This window comes from Canis lupus, chromosome 30 (genome assembly GCF_003254725.2).
Source record: "Canis lupus dingo isolate Sandy chromosome 30, ASM325472v2, whole genome shotgun sequence".
NCBI lineage: Eukaryota > Metazoa > Chordata > Mammalia > Carnivora > Canidae > Canis > Canis lupus.
Window position 1 is genome coordinate 39,638,013 of NC_064272.1, and position 25,585 is coordinate 39,663,597.

The following is a 25,585-nucleotide window of genomic DNA, read 5'->3' on the forward strand; positions in this document are numbered from 1 at the left end:
TGGATAGAATTCAGAGAGAATAGACATCTCTTTCTTTGCAAAGGCAACTGCTACATTCAGGATCTTTAAACAAGGGAAGGTCAGTTTCCTAAGATAGGAGAGGGATCTGCTGTGGGACACCACTATTTTATACTTCCATTTCATGTAATTTCTTTACATAAAATATTAATAATATATTAATATTAATTAATATTATATTAAATATAGTCCATGTGAAGTGCTTTAGCATGATACCTGCTACATAGTAAGGGTTCAATAAAAGCTAACTATCTCTAGCAGATTAGCATAGCATAATGATTCAAAGAGGGGCTTTAGAGTCAAACAGACATGGGTTCAAATCCTAGCTCTACTTGGGGCACTGGGTGGCTCAGTTTTTTAAGGGACCAACTCTTGATGCTGGCTCAGGTCACGATCTCAGGGTTGTGATATTGAGACCTGTGTTGAGCCCAGTGATGGGTCCTGCATTGAGCCCTACATAAGGCTCCCCATTCAGAATGGAGTCTGCTTGAGATCCTCACCCTCCTCACCTACCCCCAGTCACGCATGCGCGCTCTCTCACTCTCTCAAATAAATTAATAAATCTTCAAATCTTAGGTCTACCCACTTCTAGCTATCTGCCTCAGGAAAAGTTAATCTAGGGCCTTTGTTGATTTGTAATATAGTAGAAATTACCTAATTCTCAGGGCTGTTTTCAGATTAAACGAGATTCTCTCTCTCTCTAGTTTGCATATAGAAAAAGCTTAGGCAAAGATAGCTAATACTATTCCAGTAATAAGGAACAACATGAACAAAGGCCCAGGGTAGGGAGAGAAAGAGAGAAGGAGAAGTGAATTTCAGGGTCTCAGTGTATTTTATTTTGTCTGGAGCATAGAGTAGTTGAGGAAATGGACTGGAAATGAGGCTGAAGAGGTTATCGAGCCTGATTCAAGCCTTCTGGGCCATGTCAAGGAGCCTGGAGAGATAGTAGAGCTAGTCACAGAGCATATATGACAAGTAGTACTTCAGGACAGACTAGGTTATGGTGCAGTAACAAATGTTCCAAACATCTAAGTGGCTTACTAAAACAAATGCTATGTGTCCATCGGGGAATCATGCAATTACATAATCTGGTTCTGTTTCATGTCATCTTTACTCTGGAACCCAGGTTGGTGGAATAACTTTTCTCTGAAATAAATTGCTGGCAAATGGAAAAGAGACATGGTAAACTCACAAGCTGGCTCTTAAAATTTCTGCTTGGAATTGACCCTTCTGCTCATATATATATATATATATATATATATATATATATTTTTTTTTTTTTTTTTTAAAGAGAGACAGAGACAGAGGGAGAAGCAGGCTCCCTGCGGGAAGCTTGATGAGGGACTCGATCCCAGGACCCCAGGATCACAACCTAAGCCAAAGGCTCAACCACTAAGCCACCCAGGCACTCCTTTCTGTTCAATGTTATTGGCCAAAGCAAGTCAGTGGGGCTGAGAAAGGGGCATTTCAGGAAGGGCACCAGACTATTTGGCAGATCAATAACTGAAACAGACTTTGTGGCAAAAGTTAACGAGTGGTAACCCACTTAAAAATGGGCAAAGGATTTGAATAGACATTTCTCCAGAGACATACACAAATGGCCAATAAACCCATGAATAGCTATTGAATGTCGTTAGTCATTAGGAAAATAAAAATCACAACCACTTTTTATACCCACGAAGATGGCTGTCATCCAAAAGACAGACAATACAGGGCTGGGAAAGATGTGGAGAGATTGGAACCCTCATTGACTGCTGGTAGGAATGTAAAATGGTGCAGCTGGTTTTGTAAGTAATCTGGTAATTTCTTAAAAAGTTAAACACAGAGTTACCGTATGACCCAGTTCTACTCCTAGGTATGTACCCAAGAGAAATGAAAACATGTCTACCTAAAAACTCACATACAAATGCTCATAGCAACATTATTCATAATAATGCAAAAGTGGAGATAACCTAAATGTCCTTTAACTGATGAATGGATAAATCCAACGTGATATGTCCCTACAATGGAGTATCATTTAGCCACAAAAAAGATTGGAGTATTGATATATGCTACAGTGTGACTGTACCTTGAAAATATTATGCTGAAAGAGGTTAAATCACAAAATACTGCATATTACATGATTCCCTTTACACGAAAAGTCCAGAATAGGGAATTGAGGGAAAAACGGGCAAGTCACTACTAATGAGTATGAGGTTTCCTTTGGGGGTGATGAAAACAGTCAGAAATTAATTGTAGCAATGGTTGCACAATACTGTGAATGTATTAAAAACCACCACTTTAAGTAGGTGAGTGGTGTGGTGTGTAAATCATCTCCCACGAGGCTGTCTTACACGTCACAAGTAAGATAATGGGTTGGGTTTCGAGAGGGTCAAGTGGAGGTATCCGGGTGCTCAACCCTTTGGATCTGGGGCTCAGGAGCAGAGATCAGGCCTGGAGAGAGAAACTGGGACGTCTGAGGCCGAGAGATGCTAACTGAGAGTAGGTAAAACGCAAGCACCCGGAGGGGGAGTGTCCGGTGGGAAGAGAGCGCTTGCCCCTACCCTGAGGGTGCCCACGTCGAAGCGAGGTTTCCAGGAAGGGGAGCAGGGGCTAGCAGGGACGGCAGAGACGGAGCGCGCACAAACGGCAGGGGAGGGAGGTCCCAGAACCTGGCGACCACGAACCCAGGAGCTCCGTCGGGTCACGCTGAGCGCTCCCAGCGGCTGCAGCTGGGGGGCCCGACCGGCCTTGGCACCCGCCGCGGCTCCGCAGGGCGCGGGGGCAGATCGGGGCCGGGCACCGGGCGCTCCGCTCGGGACTCGCGGCCGAGGGCGTGGCGGCGGGGCGGGCGGGGGCCGCGAGCGAGGGCGCGGGGGGCGGAGGGCGAGCCGCGGTTCCCCAACGAGCGGCGGCGGCCGCGCACGGACTGGGGCGCGCGGAGTTCCCGGCTGGGTTCAGAGCCGTGACTGTCTCCGAAGGAGAGGAAGCCGCGTCCCCGGGGTTTGTGCTCGCGGCCCCGAACCCGCACGGCGGGGAGCTGGCGCGGGAGAGGGCGCGAACCCCAGGCGGCGGCCGGCAGCAGCGGAGCCGGCGCAGCGCGGCGAGGAGGAGGCTGAGCCGAGCGGCAGCAGCGGCGGCGCCGCGGAGCAGCAGCAGCAGGAGGAGCAGCGGCCGCGGAGCAGCCCCCGGCGGAGTAGCAGCAGGAGCAGCAGCCGCCCCCGCCCCCGCCCCCGCCCCCGCCTCGCCCGCGCCGGCGCACTGACGGCCGCGCCCGGGGCTCCGAGCCTCGCGGCCCGCTGGCGTCACGTGGTGCGCGGCCCGCCGCCCCGCCCCCGCCCCGCCCCCGCCGCCGCCCCGCCCCGCCCCGCCCCTTTCCCGGCGGGACGCTCGGAGCCGCCCCGAACTGCGCCGGGCGGCCGGGGGTGAGTGTCCGCGCGGGCCCGCAGCGCGCAGGGCGGGGAGGGCGCGCAGGGCGGGGAGGGCGCGGCGGGGGCGCGGGCCGGCTGGGTGTGTCGCGGGGTCCCAGGGGCAAGATGGCGGCGGCGCTCCCCTTCCCCGGCGTCCCTCACCTGGCGGGCGGGCGGGGCGGGGGAGGGGATGGCGGCCGCTCGGGCGGGCCCGGGGCTCCCTCCGGAGGCCGGGGCGGCGGCGGGCGGGCTCCCGCGGGCCGGAGGGCGCGGACCGTGCGGGGGGCGGGCCCCGAGGACGCCGCCGCCGGCCGCCCCGCGCAGGTGCCCGCCGCCGCCGCCGCCGCCGCCGCGAGACGCGTCCCGGAGGCCTGGTCCCCGCGGGCCCGTGCGCGCCCTCCGGCCCGGGGCGGCCCCGCTCCTCACCCGCGGAGCCGGGCTTTGTGCCGCACGTCGCGGCCCCGGGTCCCCGCGGCTCCGGCCCCTCGTGGTGCAGCCGCGGGCGGGGGCGTGACGCTCGCCTCAGGGGGCGGCGGCCGAGGGCGCCGGGGCCCTCCCTGGGCTTCAGCGCGAGACGCGCGCGTCGGAAGGTCCGCGTACGCCCCCCCGGAAGCGATGACAGGCTGCGGCGACCGCCTGGGTTTTCCCTCAAGGTCTGTGGACCCGAGGGAGGTCGCGTCAGGGGCAGCGTCCGGCCGCTCGGCCCCGCGTAACCGCCGGCCCCGCCCGCGGCGCCCCCCCCCCCCCCCCGTGCCCCGGTAGGTGCGAGCGCTTTAGGGTTTGCCGCCCTTCCCGGCTTCATCTTGTCTCCCTTCCCCTCCCTCTTCGTCTGTTTTGCTTCTCAAATCCCACACGTGAGTGCAACCAGGTGGCGTTTGTGTGACTCTGACCGACTTTGCTTCCGTCCGCGGCGTCAGTGATGGAAAGGTTTCATTTTTTAGGAATTAATATTTTAAGTAATTAAAGAGTCAATCAAAAAAATTACATTGATTTATTCATGAGAGACACAGAAAGAGAGAGGGAGAGACGCAGGCGGAGGGAGAAGCAGGCTCCATGCAGGGGCCTGATGTGGGACTCGATCCCGCGACCCCGGGTCACGGCCTGGGCTGAAGGCGGCGCTAACCGCTGAGCCACCCGGGCTGCCCTAAAGAGTCAAAAAAAATTTTTTTTTCTTAAAGATTTTATTCATTTATTCATGAGAGACACAGGCAGAGGGAGAAGGAGAAGCAGGCTCCATGCAGGGAGCCCGACGGGGGACTCGATCCCGGGTCTCCAGGATCACGCCCTGGGCCGAAGGCAGGCGCCAAACCGCTGCGCCACCCAGGGATCCCCAAGAGTCCATTTCTAATATTATTTGGAAAGTTTCTTTGTGGGAGGAAGTGTGATAATGATGCCTTTGAAGGCAGATTGACCCAACTTTGAATCCCAGCCTCAACTGCTTGACCTTTGGAGACTAACTTTTCTGAGCCTTGGTTTACTCTTCTGTAAAATGGAGATAATATTCACCTCATGGATTTGTTAAAATTTTTTTTTTAAATTTATTTATTTATGATAGGCACACAGTGAGAGAGAGAGAGGCAGAGACACAGGCAGAGGGAGAAGCAGGCTCCATGCACCGGAAGCCCGATGTGGGATTTGATCCCGGGTCTCCAGGATCGCGCCCTGGGCCAAAGGCAGGCGCCAAACCGCTGCGCCACCCAGGGATCCCTCATGGATTTGTTGATAGCAAGTAAATGAGGTGTCTGTAAAGCATTAGAGCTGCTCGTCCCCCATAGTAAGCGCTCAGCAAATGCTTACCTCTTCTCCCCACTCCCTTGTGCTGCAGTTTATACTTTTTAAATTTTTTTTTTTTATGATTTTATTTATTTATTCATGAGAGACACACAGAGAAAGAGGCAGAGACCCAGGCAGAGGGAGAAGCAGGCTCCATGCAGGGAGCCCGAGGTGAGACTCAATCTTGGGACCCCAGGATCAAGCCCTGGGCCAAAGGCAGATAGATGCTCAACTGCTGAGCCACCCTGGCTGCCCTGCAGTTTTAACCTCTGTGGTTAACCATCTTAGGTTGGTCCACCTGGTGGGTTATGCATGGAAACATATTCAATGTTACCATACAAATGCACGTGTAAATAATTTTGGTGACTACAGTTTAAATGATAATGTTTTTATTTTTAAAGACTTTATGTGTTTATTCGTGAGAGACACAGAGAGAGAGAGGCAGGCAGAGGGAGAAGCAGGCTCCATGCAGGGAGCCCAACATGGGACTCGATCCTGGAAACTCTGAGGTTCATGCCCTGGGGGAAGGCAGACGCTCAACCACTGAGCCACCCAGGGGTCCTGGGAATTAGGAATTAATATTTTAAGTAATTAAAGAGTCAATTAAAAAATTACATTGTTTTAAACATAGAATAGAATTACAGTATTCTAAACATAGAATTACAGTGTTTTAAACATAGACTTCAAAGATGTCCTTAAGGCTTCATAGATACTTAAGAATCACTAAAAGGTTAATTTGATATTAATGTTGATATCACTTCATTTAATCACTTCACAAGAATGTTTTAAAGATAAGATGAAGGGGCTTGAGATTCTGCCCTTTCTTTCATCTTTATAACTAACCACAACTCATCCTAATTTTAAAGGAGAAACAAAATTATTTGGGAGTCACAAGTGAACATTCTTTAAACATTTAGAAAGTGGTGGTGGTGGGGATCCCTGGGTGGCTCAGCGGTTTCCTGCCTGCCTTTGGCCCAGGGCGCGATCCTGAAGTCCCGGGATGGAGTCCCGCATCGGGCCCCCGGCATGGAGCCTGCTTCTCCCTCTGCCTGTGTCTCTGCCTCTCTCTCTCTCTCTCTCTCTATGTCTATCATAAATAAATAAAAATAAATCTTAAAAAAAAAAAAAGTGGTGGGGGTATATAGTGGGAAGTTAAACGGAATTCTTTAATGGTGCAATCTGATATCTATTGTGAAATTGGCATTTCTAAAATTGTAGAAGTGAGAACTGCAAATGGCTTGAATAACAGATCAAGTAATTAATAAAAATCCGTTTCCAGTTTTATGCGTGGATGGCTTTGGTAGTAGATCTCATCAAATAGAAACAGCAAAAGACCTGCAGTTCACTGGTGGAGCCACCTTCAAAAATTCTTAGGAGGAAGTGATATATAGAAAGACTTTATTCTGGACACGAAATACTAACAATTTCACGAAGTTTTGCTAAAATAATGACTACTTTTTAATAATTTCTTGAAGTAGCAAGTGATATAGGAAAGATGTTAGGGTTCGAAGCTGATGGCCAAAAAAGATTCTTGAGACGTCTTTGGTGCAAAAAGGCGGTTTTATTAAAGCACAGGGACAGGACCTGTGGGCAAAAAGAGCTGCACCGGGGTCATGAGGAGTGGCCCATTATATATACTTCCAAGTTGGGAGGGGGTTAAGGAAAGCGTAAGACTCTAAGGAATTTTGGAAGCAAGGTTTCCAGGACCTTGAGGGGCCAAATATTGTTGGTGAAAGGTCATTTATTGCTGTCTAGTAAACCTTAGTTGCGAGACCCTTCAGATGTATATCAGTGGGTCAAATGTTGGGGGGATGATTGCCAACATGTATCTCGGAATAGAAATGAAGTTTTCAAAGAAATTTTTATATGTTAAAGTAGACTTAGAGATCCTGGGGGTCAGGCTAAGATTGCCTTTTGCCCTTAGCTAAGTATTAATGTAGAGGCAGCTGAGTCCCTAGAGAAATGTCACTCTGCCAGTTTCCAGGACTTGTTAATGGGGTGTAGGTAGGAAGGAAATTTAATTTTTCTTTTGCCTTTGCTTCCCACATCAGTAAGTTCATTATACATTTTGAAAGCATGTGGATTAGGATAGTAGAATTAATTGCTATTACCAGTCTATTTCAGTAATTACGTACGCATGCACAATCTTGTCTCATAAAAGCTAACCCCCCTTCATTGGTTTGAAGCAAATCTCAGACATATTTCATTTGTAAAGATTTCAGTTCGTGTTAGGCCTATATAATACAGTATTGCAAAAGAAAGGTAATTCGGTATTTTCAGAGAGGCATGCCAGGTTCACAGGAGAAGGGTAAATGCCTCTGGTTGATTTATTCATGGGAGTGATCAGAATGGAAAACTTCACTAAACAGCTTAGCATTATAAAAACGTCTCTGTTCTTCAAAGTTCTTATTTTACCATAATACATTTATTTTCCACTTAGCAAAGACATGAACAATTACTGGTAGTTTTTGAGTATGCCGACAATGGCATTAAGTACCAGACTCAGGGAAATATTTGATTTTTCTTCAATTTCAGAAAATGCAAGAACATGAGTGATAGATTTTGTGAGCATTGGAGATTGCCAAGCCCAGTTTTTCTGGGATTTATTAGCAAGCGTGAGAACAATTCATAGATGTATTGTTCTGGCTTCTGTTGGATGGGCCTATATTTTTTAGAGTAGAGTTCCTAGCAGACTTCTCACTGTTTGGGGTCTGCCATTTACTTCTTGCCTTTTCAGAACCTGTGTACCTAAACCCAGGTAAAGAAGAGAGGCAGGCCTTTCTTGGCAATTGAGCCAATCTTCCCATTATCATTTGTAGGACTCTCAGGTGTCTCTGTAGACTTTCTGGGACTATAGGGCAGGCTAGGACACGTGAGACTTCAGTTTCTCACTGGCAAGAGCTTATTTTGAAATCTCTGGCCCAGTCAATCCTAGTGTCTGCTCTGTTTACTGACTTGTTTTCTTGTGTGTGTGTGTGTGTGTGTGTGTGTGTGCGCGCGCGCGCGCACGCACGGAGGCGTGCTCCATTTTCTGTTTGCCCATTGTTTTGCAGTAACCTAGAGTTTCTCAAATTTATTTGGGTAGCACTGCCAATATTTGCCATATCTATTTTTTTTATATTAACTGATTTTTTTGTTTATGGTAGTGTTATACATTTTCTTTTACAGTGGAAGTAAAAGTTTTATTTAGGAAAAATGTTATATAAATAATAGTATGGATGGTAGTCATGACAAATATGAAAGGAGTAACCGAATGCCTGAAATTTTGGGAGTTCTGGATTAGGTATTAGTTTTTTTTTTAATAGCTTTATTAAGATATATCTCAGATACCATAAAATTCAGCCATTAAAGTGTATACTTCAGTGGTTTTTAGTGTATTCACAGGTTTGTGTAACCATCATCACTATTAACTTTAGAATATTTTCAAAACCCCAATATGAAACCCCATAACAGCCATTCCCCATTCTTGACCTCCCTCTCTCCTCCATCCTACTTCCTTCTGTACCAGCCCTAGGCATCCACTCATCTACATTTTTTTTCTCTGTGGATTTGCCTATTCTGGCATTTCATATTAACAGAATCATGTAATATGTGGTCTTTTGTGTCTGGCTTCTTCCATTTAGCATGTTTTCAGTGTTCACGTTGTAGCATGTAACAGAACTCCCTATTTTTGGCACTTTATTTTTTTTTAGAGCAGTTTTAGGGTCACACTTTTTTTTTTTAACTGTACAACTAGAATTCACATTTCAGAAACTGAAGACAAAGAATGCACATTTTGTATATTTAAACATTATTTCCTATTTAGAGATCTAACAGCAATTGAAGAAAATGTCTTATTAAAGCCACCCTACAGGGGCACCTGGGTGGCTCAGTGGTTGAGCATCTGCCTTCGGCTCAGAGCGTGATCCCAGAGTCCTGGTCCATGGCCCAGGCTTGTCATAACTACACTCCGTGTCCTCTTCTGCTTCCTTGCAGCTTTATGTTCCCAAAGCTTGGTATTGCTCTTTCATTTGCCGTTGTTCATCCAAGAGAGGAGTGCAGCTGCCCGGCTGGCATGGAACGTCCTCTTGGTGACACCAAACAGTCACCCCAATGCACCAGACTTCTAAAGCCAAACCGTATCTACAGGTTTTAATCCGCTATTAGCATTTAAATTGAGAGGAAAGTACAGAGACTTCCCATATTCTTCCTACCTCTACTTATGTTTAGCTCCCCTTTATCAACATCCCCTACCAATTGATTTAACTTACATTGACATTGTGAAGTCCCTATCACACCCAAGTCTGTAGATTACTCTAGGTGTTGTGTTTATGGGTTTGGAAAAATGTGTAATGACATGTACTATATCCACCATTATAGTATCATATAGAATATTTTTACCACCGTAAACATTCTCTGTGTCCTGCCTGTTTATCCTTCCTTCTCCCTAACTTCTATAACATTTGATCTTTTCCCTGTCTATGATTCAGAGTTTTGACTTTTTCAGAAACTTCATGTCTTTTTGCGGCTAAATAATATTTTATTGTGTAGATACACCACATTCTATTTTACCCATCAGTTGATGGACATTTGGATTATTTCACCTTTTGAGTATTGTGAATTGATGCTGCTGTAAACATTTGTATGCAAATTTTGGTGTGGACATAGGTTTTTATTTCTCTTGGCTATATACCTAGGAGTAGAATTGCTAGGTCATATGGTAGCTATGTTTAACTTTTTGAGGAACTGCCAGACTATTTACAAAATCAGCTACAGCGTTTTACATTCCTAACCAGCAGCATATGTTGCCTCCAATTTTTTCATAACCTCCCCAATACTTGTTATTGTTTGTCTTTTGGATTATAGCCATCCATCCTAGTGGGTATGAAGTGGTACCTTATTGTGGTTGTGATTTGTATATCTGTAAGGATTAATGATGTTCAACATCTTTTCGTGTTCTTGTTAGCTATTTGTTTATCTATTTTGGAAAAATGAGGACATAGCTTTTTAAAACTCTTCATCTTTATAAAGATGAGAATACTGACACTCAAAGACATTAAATGACTTCTCAAGGTCGCATAGCCAGTGATTTGGTTGATATCAATGTCTCTATATACTCTTTCTGCTATATCATGTTTTCCCCTACTTTTTAGAAGAATACAGAGGAAGTGATCTAGGAATTCAGATGTAGAAGATCTCTGTCAGCTGGGGATGTCAGAGTAGACTTTTTGAAGATGACTTTTGAGTTCATCTGGAACATTTGGAAGGCTTTGAATATGTAGGAGGATGAGAGCAAGGCAACCTGGTGAACAAATGTTCTTTACCATGGGCTTTATTTATTAGTAAATAAGTATTTAATGCCTACTCAATGGCAGACACCGTTCAAGGTACTGAGGCTATAGCAGTAACAAAACCAACAAACACCATGAAGCTAATGTTCTTCTAGGCAGAGATGGAGAGTATACCAATTAAGTAAATAATATAAAGTGATAAATGCTCTAGAGGAGAAGTGGAATAGGGACTGTCAGGGGTGGGAGTCAGGATAAATGGGTTGCTACTTTATTTATTTAAAGATTTTATTTTAATTTTTAAAAGTAATCTTTATGTCCAACATGGGGCTTGAACTCATACCCTGAGATTAAGAGTTACATGCTGTACTGACTGAGCCAGGCAGGCACACTTAGATGGGTTGCAATGATAGAGTGTTTGGGAAGGCCTCACCTGAGGAAATGACATGAGAGCAAAGATGGAGTAAATGTTGAGTGTCTAAATAAGTGTCTAATAAGCATAAAGCCCTGAGGCAGGAGTGTGTCTGCATGTTGGGGAACATGAAGAAGCCAGCGTGGCTAGAGTGGAATGAACAAAATGGAAAGGAGCTGAGTTGTGGTCCAAGAGGTACGAGTATGGTAGGCTACTGTGGGGACTTTGGCTCTTACTTGAGATGGAGAGGAATTGAGAGTTGTGAACAGAGACACTGCGTGTAAAAACATAGAACAGTTTAATTGACGTATAATTCATACACCATACAATTTGGCCATTTAAAAAATAGCTTTTAGTATATTCACAGAGTTGTGCAGCCGTTACAATAATGAGTTTTAGAATATTTTCATCATCCCAAAAAGAAACCCTGTCCTTGTTAGCAATCATTCCCATTTTTCTCCAACTCCCTAGCTCTAGGCAACCAATAATCTATTTTTTTAAAGATTTTATTTATTCGTGAGAGACACAGAGAGAGAGGCAGAGACAGGCAGAGGGAGAAGCAGGCTCCATGCAGGGAGCCCGACGTGGGACTGGATCCGGGAACTCCAGGATCACGCCCTGAGCCAAAGGCAGATGCTCAACCACTGAGCTCCCCAGGCGTCCCCATCTATTTTCTGACTATGGATTTGCCTATTCTGGAAATTACCTATAAATTATATAATATATTGTCTTTTTTGACTGACTTCTTTCACTTAGCATAATGTTTTTAAGGTTCCTCCATGTTGTAGCATGTATAAGCCCTTTATTCCTTTTTATGGCCCAATAATATTCCATTGGAATATACCACGTTTTAATTATCCATCATTTGGTGGACATTTGGGTTGTTTTGGCCATTATATATAATGCTGCCATGAATACGTGGGTATAAGCTTTTGTGTAGACATGTGTTTTCATTTAAGGTGCCACATTTTAAAAGGAGCAAATTTACTTGACAAAGGATAGATTACCTAAGCTGTCATCCCAGAAATACCTAGGTTCTTTTTTTTTTTTTTTTCTTAAATTTTATTTATTTATTCATGAGAGACACACAGAGAGGCAGAGACACAGGCAGAGGGAGAAGCAGGCGCCATGCAGGGAGCCCGAAGTGGGACTCAATCCCCGGTCTCCAGGATCACGCTCTGGGCTGAAGGGAGGCACCAAACTGCTGAGCCACCCAGGGATCCCCAAAGTACCTAGGTTCTAATTGCTTTGTTTTATTTGTTCATTAGCTTTTCTTACAGGATTATGCCCTTTCTAGCAATATCCTTGATCCTTTGTGTTCTGTCTGGGTTTCTGCTTTGGGTTTCTTTGAGTAAAGGTTTGGTCTCATTATGTTGGTATCCTGAAAAGTAAGATCTGTTCTATGTGGAGGTTTATGGAATAGTAATTAAAATATTCTGATAAAACCTCAGTTTTTGAAAGTTCCTAAGAAGAGGTTATGTTTTGTGTATTGAATTGTCATTCATTAGTGGGCCATTTGAAAAATGAGGATATATCAGAGTGTATCTCACACAACAGGGGTAAACGTTACTTTATGAAACTTTTGTTTTGGTTAAGCATATATTTGTGAACTGAGTAAGGATATACCGTGTGTTGTGTGCACTATATAGATGGTAGTAAAAAAAAAAAATCTCTGGATTGGGATGTCATAGACTATTCGTGTAATTAACAGTGTTTTTCTTCTATTTAACTTAAAATCTGGGGGGGGGAGAGAATTGAGGTATTGTTCAGCATGAAATATTTAAAACATGCTATATTGTGTCTAAATAGGCAATATATGGGGATCCCTGGGTGGCATAGCAGTTTGGTGCCTGCCTTTGGCCCAGGGTGCGATCCTGGAGTCCCAGGATCGAGTCCTGCGTCGGGCTCCCGGCATGGAGCCTGCTTCTCCCTCCTCCTGTGTCTCTGCCTCTCTCTCTCTCTCTCTCTATCATAAATAAATAAATCTTTAAAAAAATAGGCAATATAAAGGAGTGATTTTATTTTTTTTTGTTGTTTAATGTAATGACAGACTTGTGATGAGACTTGTATCTTTTTAAGTATAAATAATTTTTGACGATGTTATGACTAAGAGTATATGTATATATATTTTATTGTAGGAGTCACACCCCAGGGGTTTATGTGGTAAATGAGCTTCTTGACATACAAGGGAATTAAAGAATGATGGTAAGTGATCAGACTACCTTACACACTAACCTTCGTTTTTTTGTCCTTCCTTCCTTCCATCTCTTTTTCATTTAGTATCTTTGCAGGATACCCTAGAGTATCAGAGATTTTTATTTCATATTATAGCTTCATAGTATTTTCTATTGATTTGTCTTGTTTTTAAACAGATCTAATGGGCAAAGTGTAGTAAAGCACTGCTAGTTTGCCAACCGTGACTTTAAGGAATGTGGCCCAAAACCCAAAAGTAAATTAAAAATGTCTGTGGTCATCCATAACAGATAATTCACACAATGAGCATATGTATATTCACTGTACTTGTAGAATTCTCGGGTTTCTTATCCAGAACCATAGTAGTAACGTTCCCATAATTCTAAGATAAGAATTGAAAGGTGATAGCTGGATAGGGAAGAAGAGAACATAACTTAAGAATTAAGGTTTTGTGTTCTGCATAATCATCAGGAAGTAAAGAGCTCCAAAAAATCTAAACAGCACTTTGGCCCATTTATTTTACAGCAGCCATCCTTCGCACTTCTATAGCTCCCGAGGGCATACTGTAATATCGTACAAAAGTTGTTGTTTGATAACAATAACCTGGAAGTACCAAGGAAAGAGGAAGTTGGTTCACTAGCCTCTGTTTAAGAGGGAAGTGTGATTCAGAGATTTTTTTAATTTTTTAATTTTTTTTTGATTCAGAGATTTTTATCCAAAATGGTAAAATGGAAAAAACTTGCGCTTAGCAGGGTGTAAAGCCCGACGGAAGGCTTGGACTCATGACCCTGAAATCAAGACCTATGCTGAGGTCAAGAGTTGGGCACTTAACCAACTGAGCCACCCTAGAATCAGATTTTTGTATATTTTGTCCCTAGAATCAGATTTTTGTATATTTTGGCAGAGTATCACATGACTGATGATGGCCAGTTTGTTCTGCTTTTGGTCATGTTACCTTTGATCATTTGGTTAATGTAGTATTGGTTTTTCTGTTTACAGTTTTGTGTTTTCTCTTTTAAAATTAATAAGTAGTTTGTTGAGAGAAACTTTCAGGTTATGTAAATACCCTGTCCCTCATCAAACATTCACCACTCTTTGACGATAACATTTATTAAAGATCTACTATGAGGAAAAAGTTTACATTCTCCCAACTCTCTGTGTATCTAGATTCTTGGATATTTTTTATTTAGTGTTGTAATCTGTTGCTATCATAATTTTGATGCTCAAATTGTCCCAGATTTAGCCAGTGGAAGCTCCTTCAACCTGGCTCTTATAATAGGTCCCTATTATTCTTTGAGCATTTCTGTATTTTCTAGTTTAACAAACTAATCCAGGTTAATTTTGTGGTTTCACTGTCTGCCTTTTTCTCACCTAATTGCACAGGTTAGGGCATTCAGTACAGCATTGAATGAAAGTGGTGATGGTAGGCATCCTTGTGTCTTTCAGCATTATATCATTAAATATGGTGTTCGTTGTAGTTTGTGAAGAGTCTTTATCATGCGCTTTTTTTTCATGTGTTGAGATGAACATAAGGCTCTATTCCTTCATTCTGCTTATGTGGTAGATTATATTAATTGATTTGAAAATGTTAAACTAGACTTACATAATTGAAATAAACTCAACTTGGTCGTGATACCTTCCTGGATTCGATTTACAAATCTATGTGTGCATATGCATGTGTGTGTTATTTTCATATCTTTACTCATGAGATAGTTTGGTAATTTACTTTGCTTGCATTATCCAGTTAGTTTCTGATATTAGGGTTGAGGCAGGCCTTATGAAATGAATTGTGTTCCTTTTATTTTCTAGAAGAATTTAGTGTAATTTTTTGCTTACATGGTTTGGAGAATTTACCAGTGAAACTCATCTCTGGATTTTCTTTTTGTGGGAATCAGTTTCTTTAATAAATGTTCAGATTTTGTTTCCTTTTATGCCAGATTTGATAAATTATATTTTCAAGGAATTTGTGTATTTTATTAAATATTATAAGTTGATGTATTAGTTATAATATCCATTTATCTTTTTAAAGTCTGGAGATTCTAGAATCTGTAGTGATGTTCCTTTTTTATTCCTCATATTGATTATTCTTGTCTTCTTTTTGCTCAATAAGCATTTCATTAGCATTTTAAAATAACCCCATTTTAGATTTTATTATTAGTTTTTCACTGCTATATGTGTCTTGTATTTTATTGTTCTTTGCTACTTATTATTTCCTTCTTTTTTGAATTAATATGCTACTCTTTCTAGCTTCTTTAAATAGAGACTGAGGTCATTGATTTTTAGTTTTTTGTCATTATATTATTTATGGCTATACATTTTCCTTTAAGCATGGTTTTGGCTGCTGTGTAAGTACTGATATGTCATATTTTTATTATGACTCAATTGAAAAAATTTTTAAAATTCCCAATGTGACTTACTTGTAAGTTATTTAGAAATATATCGCTTAATTTCCAAACATACGAAGATTTTTCTGATTATCTCTCTTTGGTACTTTCTATTCTTTGAAATCTAGTGAGAGTTGCTTTATGACCCATGGTGTCAACAGTCTGGAAAATAACATACACTGTATGTTAACATACACAAAAGACTGTATATTCTACAATTGTTGAATGTTGAGTTCCTGTTCTATCAAATATGTCAAGTTTGTTAATTATGTTGTTCAAGTCTTCTTTGTTGTTGCTGAACTGTTTTTGTCTACTTCTTCTGCCAGGTTCTTAAAGCGGTCTATGAGAATCTTCCACAAGGATAGTGTTTTTGCCTATTTCAGTTTTTCCTTATATGTTATTAGATGCATATTTAGAATTATTATAATTTACTGGTTGATGAACCTTTTATCATTATGAAACATCATTCTATCTCTAGTAGTAATCATTGCCTTAAAGTCTGTTTTGTTCAGTATTGATATAGCTCCCATTCTTTTTTTTTTAAATTTATTTTAATTCCAGCATAGTTAACATATAGCATTATATTAGTTTCAAGTGTACAATATGGTGATTTCAGCAATTCTGTGTACTACTCAGTTTGCTTCTTTTGTTCATTTGTTTTGTTTCTTAAATTCCTCATATGAATAAAATCGTATGGTATTTGTCTCTCTACCTGACTTCTTTTTTTAAAAAAGATTTTATTTATTTATTTATTTGAGAGAGAGTGCACCCATGTGAGCAGGGGGTTGAGGGAGGAGGTGAAGAGGGGAAGGGACAAGCAGACTCTACTGAGCATGGAGCCTGACACAGGGCTTGATCATGAGCTGAGCCGAAATCAGGAGTCAGACACTTAACTGACTGAGCCACCCAGGTGCCCCTCAATCTTTAATTTTCTGGGCCACATTAAGTAGAATCACCTTAAAATCTTTGTCTGATAACTCCATTATTTTTATCATATGTGGGTATGTTTTTATTTTCTGTTTTTTTTCTTGATTTTCAGATATTTGACATGTTTCACAGTGTTCCTGGTAACTTTTGATTGGGTTCAGATATTATAATTTAATAGATACTTTGATGTCTATAATGATAAGATATTCCCTATAAAATTTAATTTTGTTTTTGGCAATGGCTAGGGACACTGGCAGTTATAGTTTAATCCTGTCAGATATTGAAATGATTCAAAATTGGCTCTGTTTTTTGTGAGGGTTAATCTATTTCTAGTTTACTCTTATTCTTGGGATGAAACTTCCAGGTTTCAACCTAATGCCTGGTGTGGCCCTGGACAGATTTTGTTTGTGTTCTTTTGCAAGTCTAGCAAACTCTGCTCACCTTTTCTATATTGGCTGTGTCCATTGGAATTGCCAGGTGCCTCTGGGGCAAAAGCAGCCCTGATTCCTGGACTTGTGTCTTTAAAAAAAAATTAAAAAAAATTTTTTTAAAGATTTTATTTATTCATGATAGAGAGGCAGAAACATAGACAGAGGGAGAAGCAGGCTCCCTGTGGGGAGCCCAATGCGGGACTCAATCCCAGGACCCCGGAATTACGACCTGAGCCAAAGGTAGATGCCCAACCACTGAGCCACCCAGGTAACCCTCACCTCTTTAAATTTCTTATTTTCCCTGATCTTGCCCTATAATTGCTTACTTCCTTCACTTTTTTTTCTTGTGCTTTAAGCAGATTTTTTAAATTTATTTTTATTTATTTTTTATTATTTTATTTTTTAAAATTTATTTTTTATTGGTGTTCAATTTACCAAAATACAGAATAACCCGCAGTGCCCGTCACCCATTCACTCCCACCCCCCGCCCTCCTCCCCTTCTACCACCCCTAGTTCGTTTCCCAGAGTTACCAGACTTTACGTTCTATCTCCCTTTCTGATATTTCCCACACATTTCTTCTCCCTTCCCTATATTCCCTTTCACTATTATTTATATTCCCCAAATGAATGAGAACATATAATGTTTGTCCTTCTCCGATTGACTTACTTCACTCAGCATAATACCCTCCAGTTCCATCCACGTTGAAGCAAATGGTGGGTATTTGTCATTTCTAATAGCTGAGTAATATTCCATTGTATACATAAACCACATCTTTTTTATCCACTCATCTTTCGATGGACACCGAGGCTCCTTCCACAGCTTGGCTATTGTGTCCATTGCTGCTATAAACATCGGGGTGCAGGTGTCCCTGCGTTTCATTGCATCTGTATCTTTGGGGTAAATCCCCAACAGTGCAATTGCTGGGTCGTAGGGCAGGTCTATTTTTAACTGTTTGAGGAACCTCCACACAGTTTTCCAGAGTGGCTGCACCAGTTCACATTCCCACCAACAGTGTAAGAGGGTTCCCTTTTCTCCGCATCCTCTCCAACATTTGTGGTTTCCTGCCTTGTTAATTTTCCTCATTCTCACTGGTGTGAGGTGGTATCTCATTGTGGTTTTGGTTTGTATTTCCCTGATGGCAAGTGATGCAGAGCATTTTCTCATGTGCATGTTGGCCATGTCTATGTCTTCCTCTGTGAGATTTCTCTTCATGTCTTTTGCCCATTTCATGATTGGATTGTTTGTTTCTTTGGTGTTGAGTTTAAGATGTTCTTTATAGATCTCGGAAACTAGCCCTTTATCTGATACGTCTTTTGCAAATATCTTCTCCCATTCTGTAGGTTGTGGTTTAGTTTTGTTGACTGTATCCTTTGCTGTGCAAAAGCTTCTTATCTTGATGAAGTCCAAATAGTTCATTTTTGCTTTTGTTTCTTTTGCCTTGGTGGATGTATCTTGCAAGAAGTTACTGTGGCCGAGTTCAAAAAGGGTGTTGCCTGTGTTCTCCTCTAGGATTTTGATGGAATCTTGTCTCACATTTAGATCTTTCATCCATTTTGAGTTTATCTTTGTGTATGTTGTAAGAGAGTGGTCTAGTTTCATTCTTCTGCATGTGGATGTCCAATTTTCCCAGCACCATGTATTTAAGAGACTGTCTTTCTTCCAGTGGATAGTCTTTTCTCCTTTATCGAATATTAGTTGACCATAAAGTTCAGGGTCCACTTCTGGGTTCTCTATTCTGTTCCATTGATCTGTGAGTCTGTTTTTGTGCCAATACCACACTGTCTTGATGACCACAGCTTTGTAGTACAACCTGAAATCTGGCATTGTGATGCCCCCAGATATGGTTTTCTTTTTTGAAATTCCCCTGGCTATTCAGGGTCTTTTCTGATTCCACACAAATCTTAAAATAATTTGTTCTAACTCTCTGAAGAAAGTCCATGGTATTTTGATAGGGATTGCATTAAACGTGTAAATTGCCCTGGGTAACATTGACATTTTCACAATATTAATTCTTCCAATCCATGAGCATGGAATATTTTTCCATCTCTTTGTGTCTTCCTCAGTTTCTTTCAGAAGTGTTCTATAGTTTTGAGGGTATAGATCCTTTACCTCTTTGGTTAGGTTTATCCCTAGGTATCTTATGCTTTTGGGTGCAATTGTAAATGGGATTGACTCCTTAATTTCTCTTTCTTCAGTCTCATTGTTAGTGTATAGAAATGCCACTGATTTCTGGGCATTGATTTTGTATCCTGCTACGCTGCCAAATTGCTGTATGAGTTCTAGCAATCTTGGGGTGGAGACTTTTGGGTTTTCTATGTACAGTATCATGTCATCGGCGAAGAGGGAGAGTTTGACTTCTTCTTTGCCAATTTGAATGCCTTTAATGTCTTTTTGCTGCCTGATTGCCGAGGCTAGGATTTCCAGTACTATGTTGAATAGCAGTGGTGAGAGTGGACATCCCTGTCTTGTTCCTGATCTTAGGGGAAAGGCTCCCAGTGCTTCCCCATTGAGAATGATATTTGCTGTGGGCTTTTTGTAGATGGCTTTTAAGATGTTGAGGAATGTTCCCTCTATCCCTACACTCTGAAGAGTTTTGATCAGAAATGGATGCTGTATTTTGTCAAATGCTTTCTCTGCATCTAATGAGAGGATCATATGGTTCCTGGTCTTTCTCTTGCTGATATGATGCATCACATTGATTGTTTTACGAGTGTTGAACCAGCCTTGTGTCCCGGGGATAAATCCTACTTGGTCGTGGTGAATAATTTTCTTAATGTGCTGTTGGATCCTATTGGCTAGTATCTTGTTGAGAATTTTTGCATCCATGTTCATCAGGGATATTGGTCTGTAATTCTCCTTTTTGGTGGGGTCTTTGTCTGGTTTTGGAATTAAGGTGATGCTGGCCTCATAGAACGAATTTGGAAGTACTCCATCTCTTTCTATCTTTCCAAACAGCTTTAGTAGAATAGGTATGATTTCTTCTTTAAACATTTGATAGAATTCCCCTGGGAAGCCATCTGGCCCTGGACTCTTGTGTCTTGGGAGGTTTTTGATGACTGCTTCAATTTCCTCCCTGTTTATTGGCCTGTTCAGGTTTTCTATTTCTTCCTGTTCCAGTTTTGGTAGTTTGTGGCTTTCCAGGAATGCGTCCATTTCTTTTAGATTGCCTAATTTATTGGCGTATAGCTGTTCATAATATGTTTTTAAAATCGTTTGTATTTCCTTGGTGTTGGTAGTGATCTCTCCTTTCTCATTCATGATTTTATTAATTTGAGTCTTCTCTCTCTTCTTTTTAATAAGGCTGGCTAATGGTTTATCTATCTTATTAATTCTTTCAAAGAACCAACTCCTGGTTCTGTTGATCTGTTCCACAGTTCTTCTGGTCTCGATTTCGTTGAGTTCTGCTCGAATCTTTATTAACTCTTGTCTTCTCCTGGGTGTAGGATCTATCTGCTGTTTTTTCTCTAGCTCCTTTATGTGTAAGGTTAGCTTTTGTATTTGAGTTCTTTCCAGTTTTTGAATGGATGCTTGTATTGCGATGTATTTCCCCCTTAGGACTGCTTTTGCTGCATCCCAAAGATTTTGAACGGTTGTATCTTCATTCTCATTAGTTTCCATGAATCTTTTTAATTCCTCCTTAATTTCCTGGTTGACCCTTTCATCTTTTAGCAGGCTGGTCCTTAACCTCCACGTGTTTGAGGTCCTTCCAAACTTCTTGTTGTGATTTAGTTCTAATTTCAAGGCATTATGGTCTGAGAATATGCAGGGGACGATCCCAATCTTTTGGTATCAGTTCAGACCCGATTTGTGACCCAATATGTGGTCTATTCTGGAGAAAGTTCCATGTGCACTTGAGAAGAATGTGTATTCAGTTGAGTTTGGATGTAAAGTTCTGTAGATTTCTGTGAAATCCATCTGGTCCAGTGTATCATTTAAAGCTCTCGTTTCTTTGGAGATGTTGTGCTTAGAAGACCTATCGAGTATAGAAAGAGCTAGATTGATGTCACCAAGTATAAGTGTATTATTATCTAAGTATTTCTTCACTTTGGTTATTAATTGATTTATATATTTGGCAGCTCCCACATTCGGGGCATATATATTGAGGATTGTTAAGTCCTCTTGTTGGATAGATCCTTTAAGTATGAGATAGTGTCCCTCTTCATCTCTCACTACAGTCTTCAGGGTGAATTTTAGTTTGTCTGATGTAAGGATGGCTACCCCTGCTTTCTTTTGAGGACCATTCGAATGGTAAATGGTTCTCCAACCTTTTATTTTCAGGCTGTAGGTGTCCTTCTGTCTAAAATGAGTCTCTTGTAGACAGCAAATAGATGGGTCCTGCTTTTTTATCCAGTCTGAAACCCTGCGCCTTTTGATGGGGTCATTAAGTCCGTTCACGTTCAGAGTTAATATTAAGAGATATGAGTTTAGTGTCATCATGATATCTATTCAGTCCTTGTTTTTGTGGATTGTTCCACTGGACTTCTTCTTAAAGGGGAATTTTAAGAATCCCCCTTAAAATTTCTTGCAGAGCTGGTTTGGAGGTCACATATTCTTTCAGTTCCTGCCTGTCTTGGAAGCTCTTTATCTCTCCTTCCATTTTGAATGAGAGCCTTGCTGGATAAAGTATTCTTGGTTGCATGTTCTTCTCATTTAGGACCCTGAATATATCCTGCCAGCCCTTTCTGGTCTGCCAGGTCTCTGTGGAGAGGTCTGCTGTTACCCTAATACTCCTCCCCATAAAAGTCAGCGATTTCTTGTCTCTTGCTGCTTTAAGGATCTTCTCTTTATCTTTGGAATTTGCAAGCTTCACTATTAAATGTCGAGGTGTTGGGAACCCTGGGTGGCGCAGTGGTTTAGCGCCTGCCTTTGGCCCAGGGCGCGATCCTGGAGACCAGGGATCGAATCCCACATCGGGCTCCCACTGCATGGAGCCTGCTTCTCCCTTTGCCTGTGTCTCTGCCTCTCTCTCTCTGTGTGACTATCATAAATAAATAAAAATTAAAAAAAAAAATAAATGTCGAGGTGTTGAACGGTTTTTATTGATTTTAGGGGGGGATCTCTCTATTTCCTGGATCTGAATGCCTGTTTCCCTTCCCAGATTAGGAAAGTTTTCAGCTAGAATTTGTTCAAATACATATTCTGGCCCTCTGTCCCTTTCGGCGCCCTCAGGAACACCAATTAAACGTAGGTTTTTCTTCCTCAGGCTGTCGTTTATTTCCCTTAATCTATCTTCATGGTCTTTTAATTGTTTGTCTCTTTTTTCCTCAGTTTCCCTCTTTGCCATCAACTTGTCTTCTATGTCACTCACTCTTTCTTCCACCTCGTTAACCCTCGTCGTTAGGACTTCTAGTTTGGATTGTATCTCATTCAATTGATTTTTAATTTCTGCTGATTAGCTCTAAATTCTGCAGTCATGAAGTCTCTTGAGTCCTTTATGCTTTTTTCTAGAGCCACCAGTAGCTGTATAATAGTGCTTCTGAATTGGCTTTCTGACATTGAATTGTAATCCAGATTTTGTAACTCTGTGGGAGAGAGGACTGTTTCTGATTTTTTCTTTTGAGGTGAGGTTTTCCTTGTAGTCATTTTGCTCAGTGTAGAGTGGCCAAAAAGCAAGTTGTATTGGGAAAAGGAGAAAAAGAGAGGAGAGAAAGAAGGAAAGAAAAGAGAAAGAGGGGGAAAAAAAGGAAGAAAAAAAGAAAAAAAATAGAAGAGAAAGAGAAAGAAAGGGAAAAAAAAGGGTGGGGGAAGCAAACAAATCAAAAAGCAAAACAAAACAAAACAAAAAACAACAAAAAACCCACGGTGGAGTATCTTCTGATTCTGTGTACTTTAAGTCCCTTGACTTCCCCTGGAACTTGTCCGTCTAGCTGGTCTTCTGGGGGAGGGGCCTGTTGTGCTGATTTTCAGGTGTTAGCACTTGGGGGAGCTGCTCTGTCCCCTGCCTGGTGCAGGGCTCAGTGGGGGTTGTTCACCCCGTGAGGCCCCAGGAGGAACAACCGCAGTGGCGGGGCCAGCTCTGCAGCCCTGGAGTCAGCTCCCGCAGTCACCACAGAGCTCTCCGTCTTCAGGGCCTGGAGGCTCCGGGCGGAGCCGCTGATCTGCTCAGCTCAGGGCAGGAGCGTCCTTGCTGTCCTGGGCCCTCCCGGTCTCTGCCTGTCCCGGGGGAGGCTGGATCCTGGGCTGTGTCCCGGCGCCCTGTGCTCCGGGGCCTGCGCTGTTGGATTCGCGCTCCCGCCCCGCAGCCCCCTCCGCGGAGCCGCGAGCCCATCCGAGCTGCTCCCGGAGCCACGCAGCCCCCTCTGTGCGGAGCCTATTCCTCTGCCTGAGCCCCTCCGAGCTGCTCCCGGGCCCGCAGCCCCCTCTGCACGGAGCCTCTTCCTCCGCCTGAGCCCCTCCGAACTGCTCCCAGAGCTGCGCAGCCCCCTCCGCTCGGAGCCTCTTCCTCCGCCCGAGCCCCTCCGAGCTCCGGGTCCCGCCGTGCGCGCTGCAGCCCTTAGGGAGCTCGGCGCACTCTCCTGGGCGCGCAGTTGCTGTTACTGTCCCCGGGAGCCCGAGGGCATCCTCGCCCTCCCGGGTCCTGCTCCACCTCCCTGGAGCCTCTTTCCGCCCGGGAAGGTCGGTGCAGCTCCTGCGTCTCCGGGGCGGGGCTCTCCTGTCCTGGGGACTCTTGCCCCGGCCTCAGCCCGGCTCCTCGCGGGCCCCTCCCCCTCGGAGGCCTTTTGTTTCTTTATTTCTTTTTCCCCGTCTTCCTACCTTGATAGAAGCGCGAACTCTTCTCACTGTAGCATTCCAGCTGGTCTCTCTTTAATTCTCAGGCCGAATTCATAGATTTTCAGGATAATTTGAAGGTTTTCTAGGTAATTTGGTTGGGACTGGTGATTTGGAGACCCTACTCTTCCGCCATCTTGCCCCTCCCTCCTTTAAGCACATTTTAAAAAAATATTTTGTTCAGCTCTTATAGTTTTTCTCAAGTGGTTGTTCTGAACTACCTAGCCCTTTATAACCAGAAGGGAAGTTTATTACCTATTTGCATAATAGTTCAATGCAGGTGTTCAGCATTCAGCCTTTCACATTGCAGTTCAGGGTCCAACTCTATTTTTGTTTTTTGATTCAATTCTCTAGAGAGTTCTGTGTTGGGATTCTCTGCATTTGGCTAGTAAGTGGGAGAAAAGAGAGTATATAAACAGTGATGGATGAAAATTTCTTTATAAGTCAGGGCTAGAAATGCCTTACCTTATTTTTGCCTTTTTAATGCCTTACCTATATTTTAATGTGCAGAATTTAGTCACATGGCCATCTGTGTGCAAGAGACCAGGAAGTATTATCTAGCTTTATAACGGGACAAAAATCTAGTGGTTTTGGTGAATATATTTTTGTCTCCATCACAGAGGCTTTTATCAGTTATGCTTGACATGATGATGGTTCAGATTACGATGATATTAGTGGATTTACAATTTCAGGATATATTAAGGAGATAGAATTGCTAAGATTTGGTATCTGTTCTAATGGAGATCTCAAAACAAAGTAGCCCATATAAGACTGAAGTTTATTTTTGTCCCTTGTGATAGTCTAGACGGCCTTAGTTCATCTAGGGTTTTACTTTACCTTTAGGAAGATGTGAAATATCCACAAGTTCTGACAAAGTTATTGTAGGTTACTGTATAGAATTCCAGTTCCTCATTGTGTGTTAAGGAAATTGTACCAGTTGCTCAGTTTCTCAGATAAGTTTGGGGTTTGTAAAAATATACATAAGTGCTAACCACTCTTAGAATTTTATTTATTTTTTAAAAATTTTTAAAAAGATTTTATTTATTTATTCATGAGAGACACAGAGAGAGAGGCAGAAACACAGACAGAGGGAGAAGCAGGCTCCATGCAGTCCCCCTGACGTGGGACTCCTGGGTCTCCAGGATCACACCCTGAGCTGAAGGTGGCGCTAACGCACTGAGCCACCCAGGCTGCCCCACTCTTAGAATTTTAATGTACTCCTGGTGTTCAATGACTGGTAATGTTGTCTGTACTACTTAAAGTATGAAGGGCTTTTGTAGTGGCAACTTAAAAGAAAGGATCTTTCCTTAATTATTTGGAAAGCTGAAAAACCATTTTAAAAAAGAAGGGAATTTCACTTTATGAGCAAGTAATATTATAGATGGATTTTGAAGAACATGTGAGAAGTAGAAACTTTAGTGGAGGTACAAACATAAAAATTTAATAAATAGTATTTGCAACTAGATTATAAACAAAGTTGCTTAAAGTGGAAATTAGTTTAATTTTCTTAGCTTTAGCAGAAAGATAGGTTAAAAATTCCTTTTCCCAATGTAGGAGCAAGTTTCAGAAATTATATACTTAAATCATAAACTGTAAATGTTAAACATAAAAACTGTCACTTAAGACTGATGTTTGTGCTTTTTATTGAAACATTTAGTATTGAACAAGCCTCTGCAGAATCTCTACATGGCACTAGGTGGCACACTGTGACTTTGGGATGAAAATATTATATTTTGTTTAAGTCTCCTAGAAGAACTTGGATGAAGATTGTTTGAAATAGACATCTGTAATGTAATGAAGTATCTCAGAGTCATTTATTGAATATCAAACCCTGATGCTTAGATTAAAATGCTTAAAACTGTTGTATTTAGGTTACTACTGATGTCTTTAAAACAGTAGGGTTATTAGAAATGACTAGAATGTATGAGTTTATTGAAAACAATTCACTCAGCATATATTACAGAATGCACCTGTGATTTTATGGAAAATGGTTTTCAGTCAAATGTCATAGTAAGATGAATG

General features: G+C 42.4%; 1 protein-coding gene across 13 annotated transcripts in view; it reads left to right on the forward strand.

Annotated features, from left to right (window-relative positions):
- Positions 1-2,478: 2,478 nt before the first annotated feature.
- The window catches only part of SCAPER (S-phase cyclin A associated protein in the ER), a 435,057-nt gene continuing 411,950 nt past the window's right edge, over positions 2,479-25,585 (forward strand). For 6 of the 13 annotated variants that reach the window (XM_025472080.3, XM_035708615.2, XM_025472083.3 and 3 more), the window contains exons 1-2: positions 3,331-3,422; positions 12,998-13,064. In XM_025472080.3, coding sequence (XP_025327865.1) covers positions 13,059-13,064 — 6 coding nt within the window. In that variant the 5' untranslated portion in view covers positions 3,331-3,422; positions 12,998-13,058. Of the gene's footprint in view, positions 2,500-3,330; positions 3,423-3,997; positions 4,061-4,239; positions 4,262-12,997; positions 13,065-25,585 lie in introns of those variants that run through there. The other 7 variants (XM_035708613.2, XM_049104500.1, XM_025472081.3 and 4 more) reach the window with 7 other exon arrangements.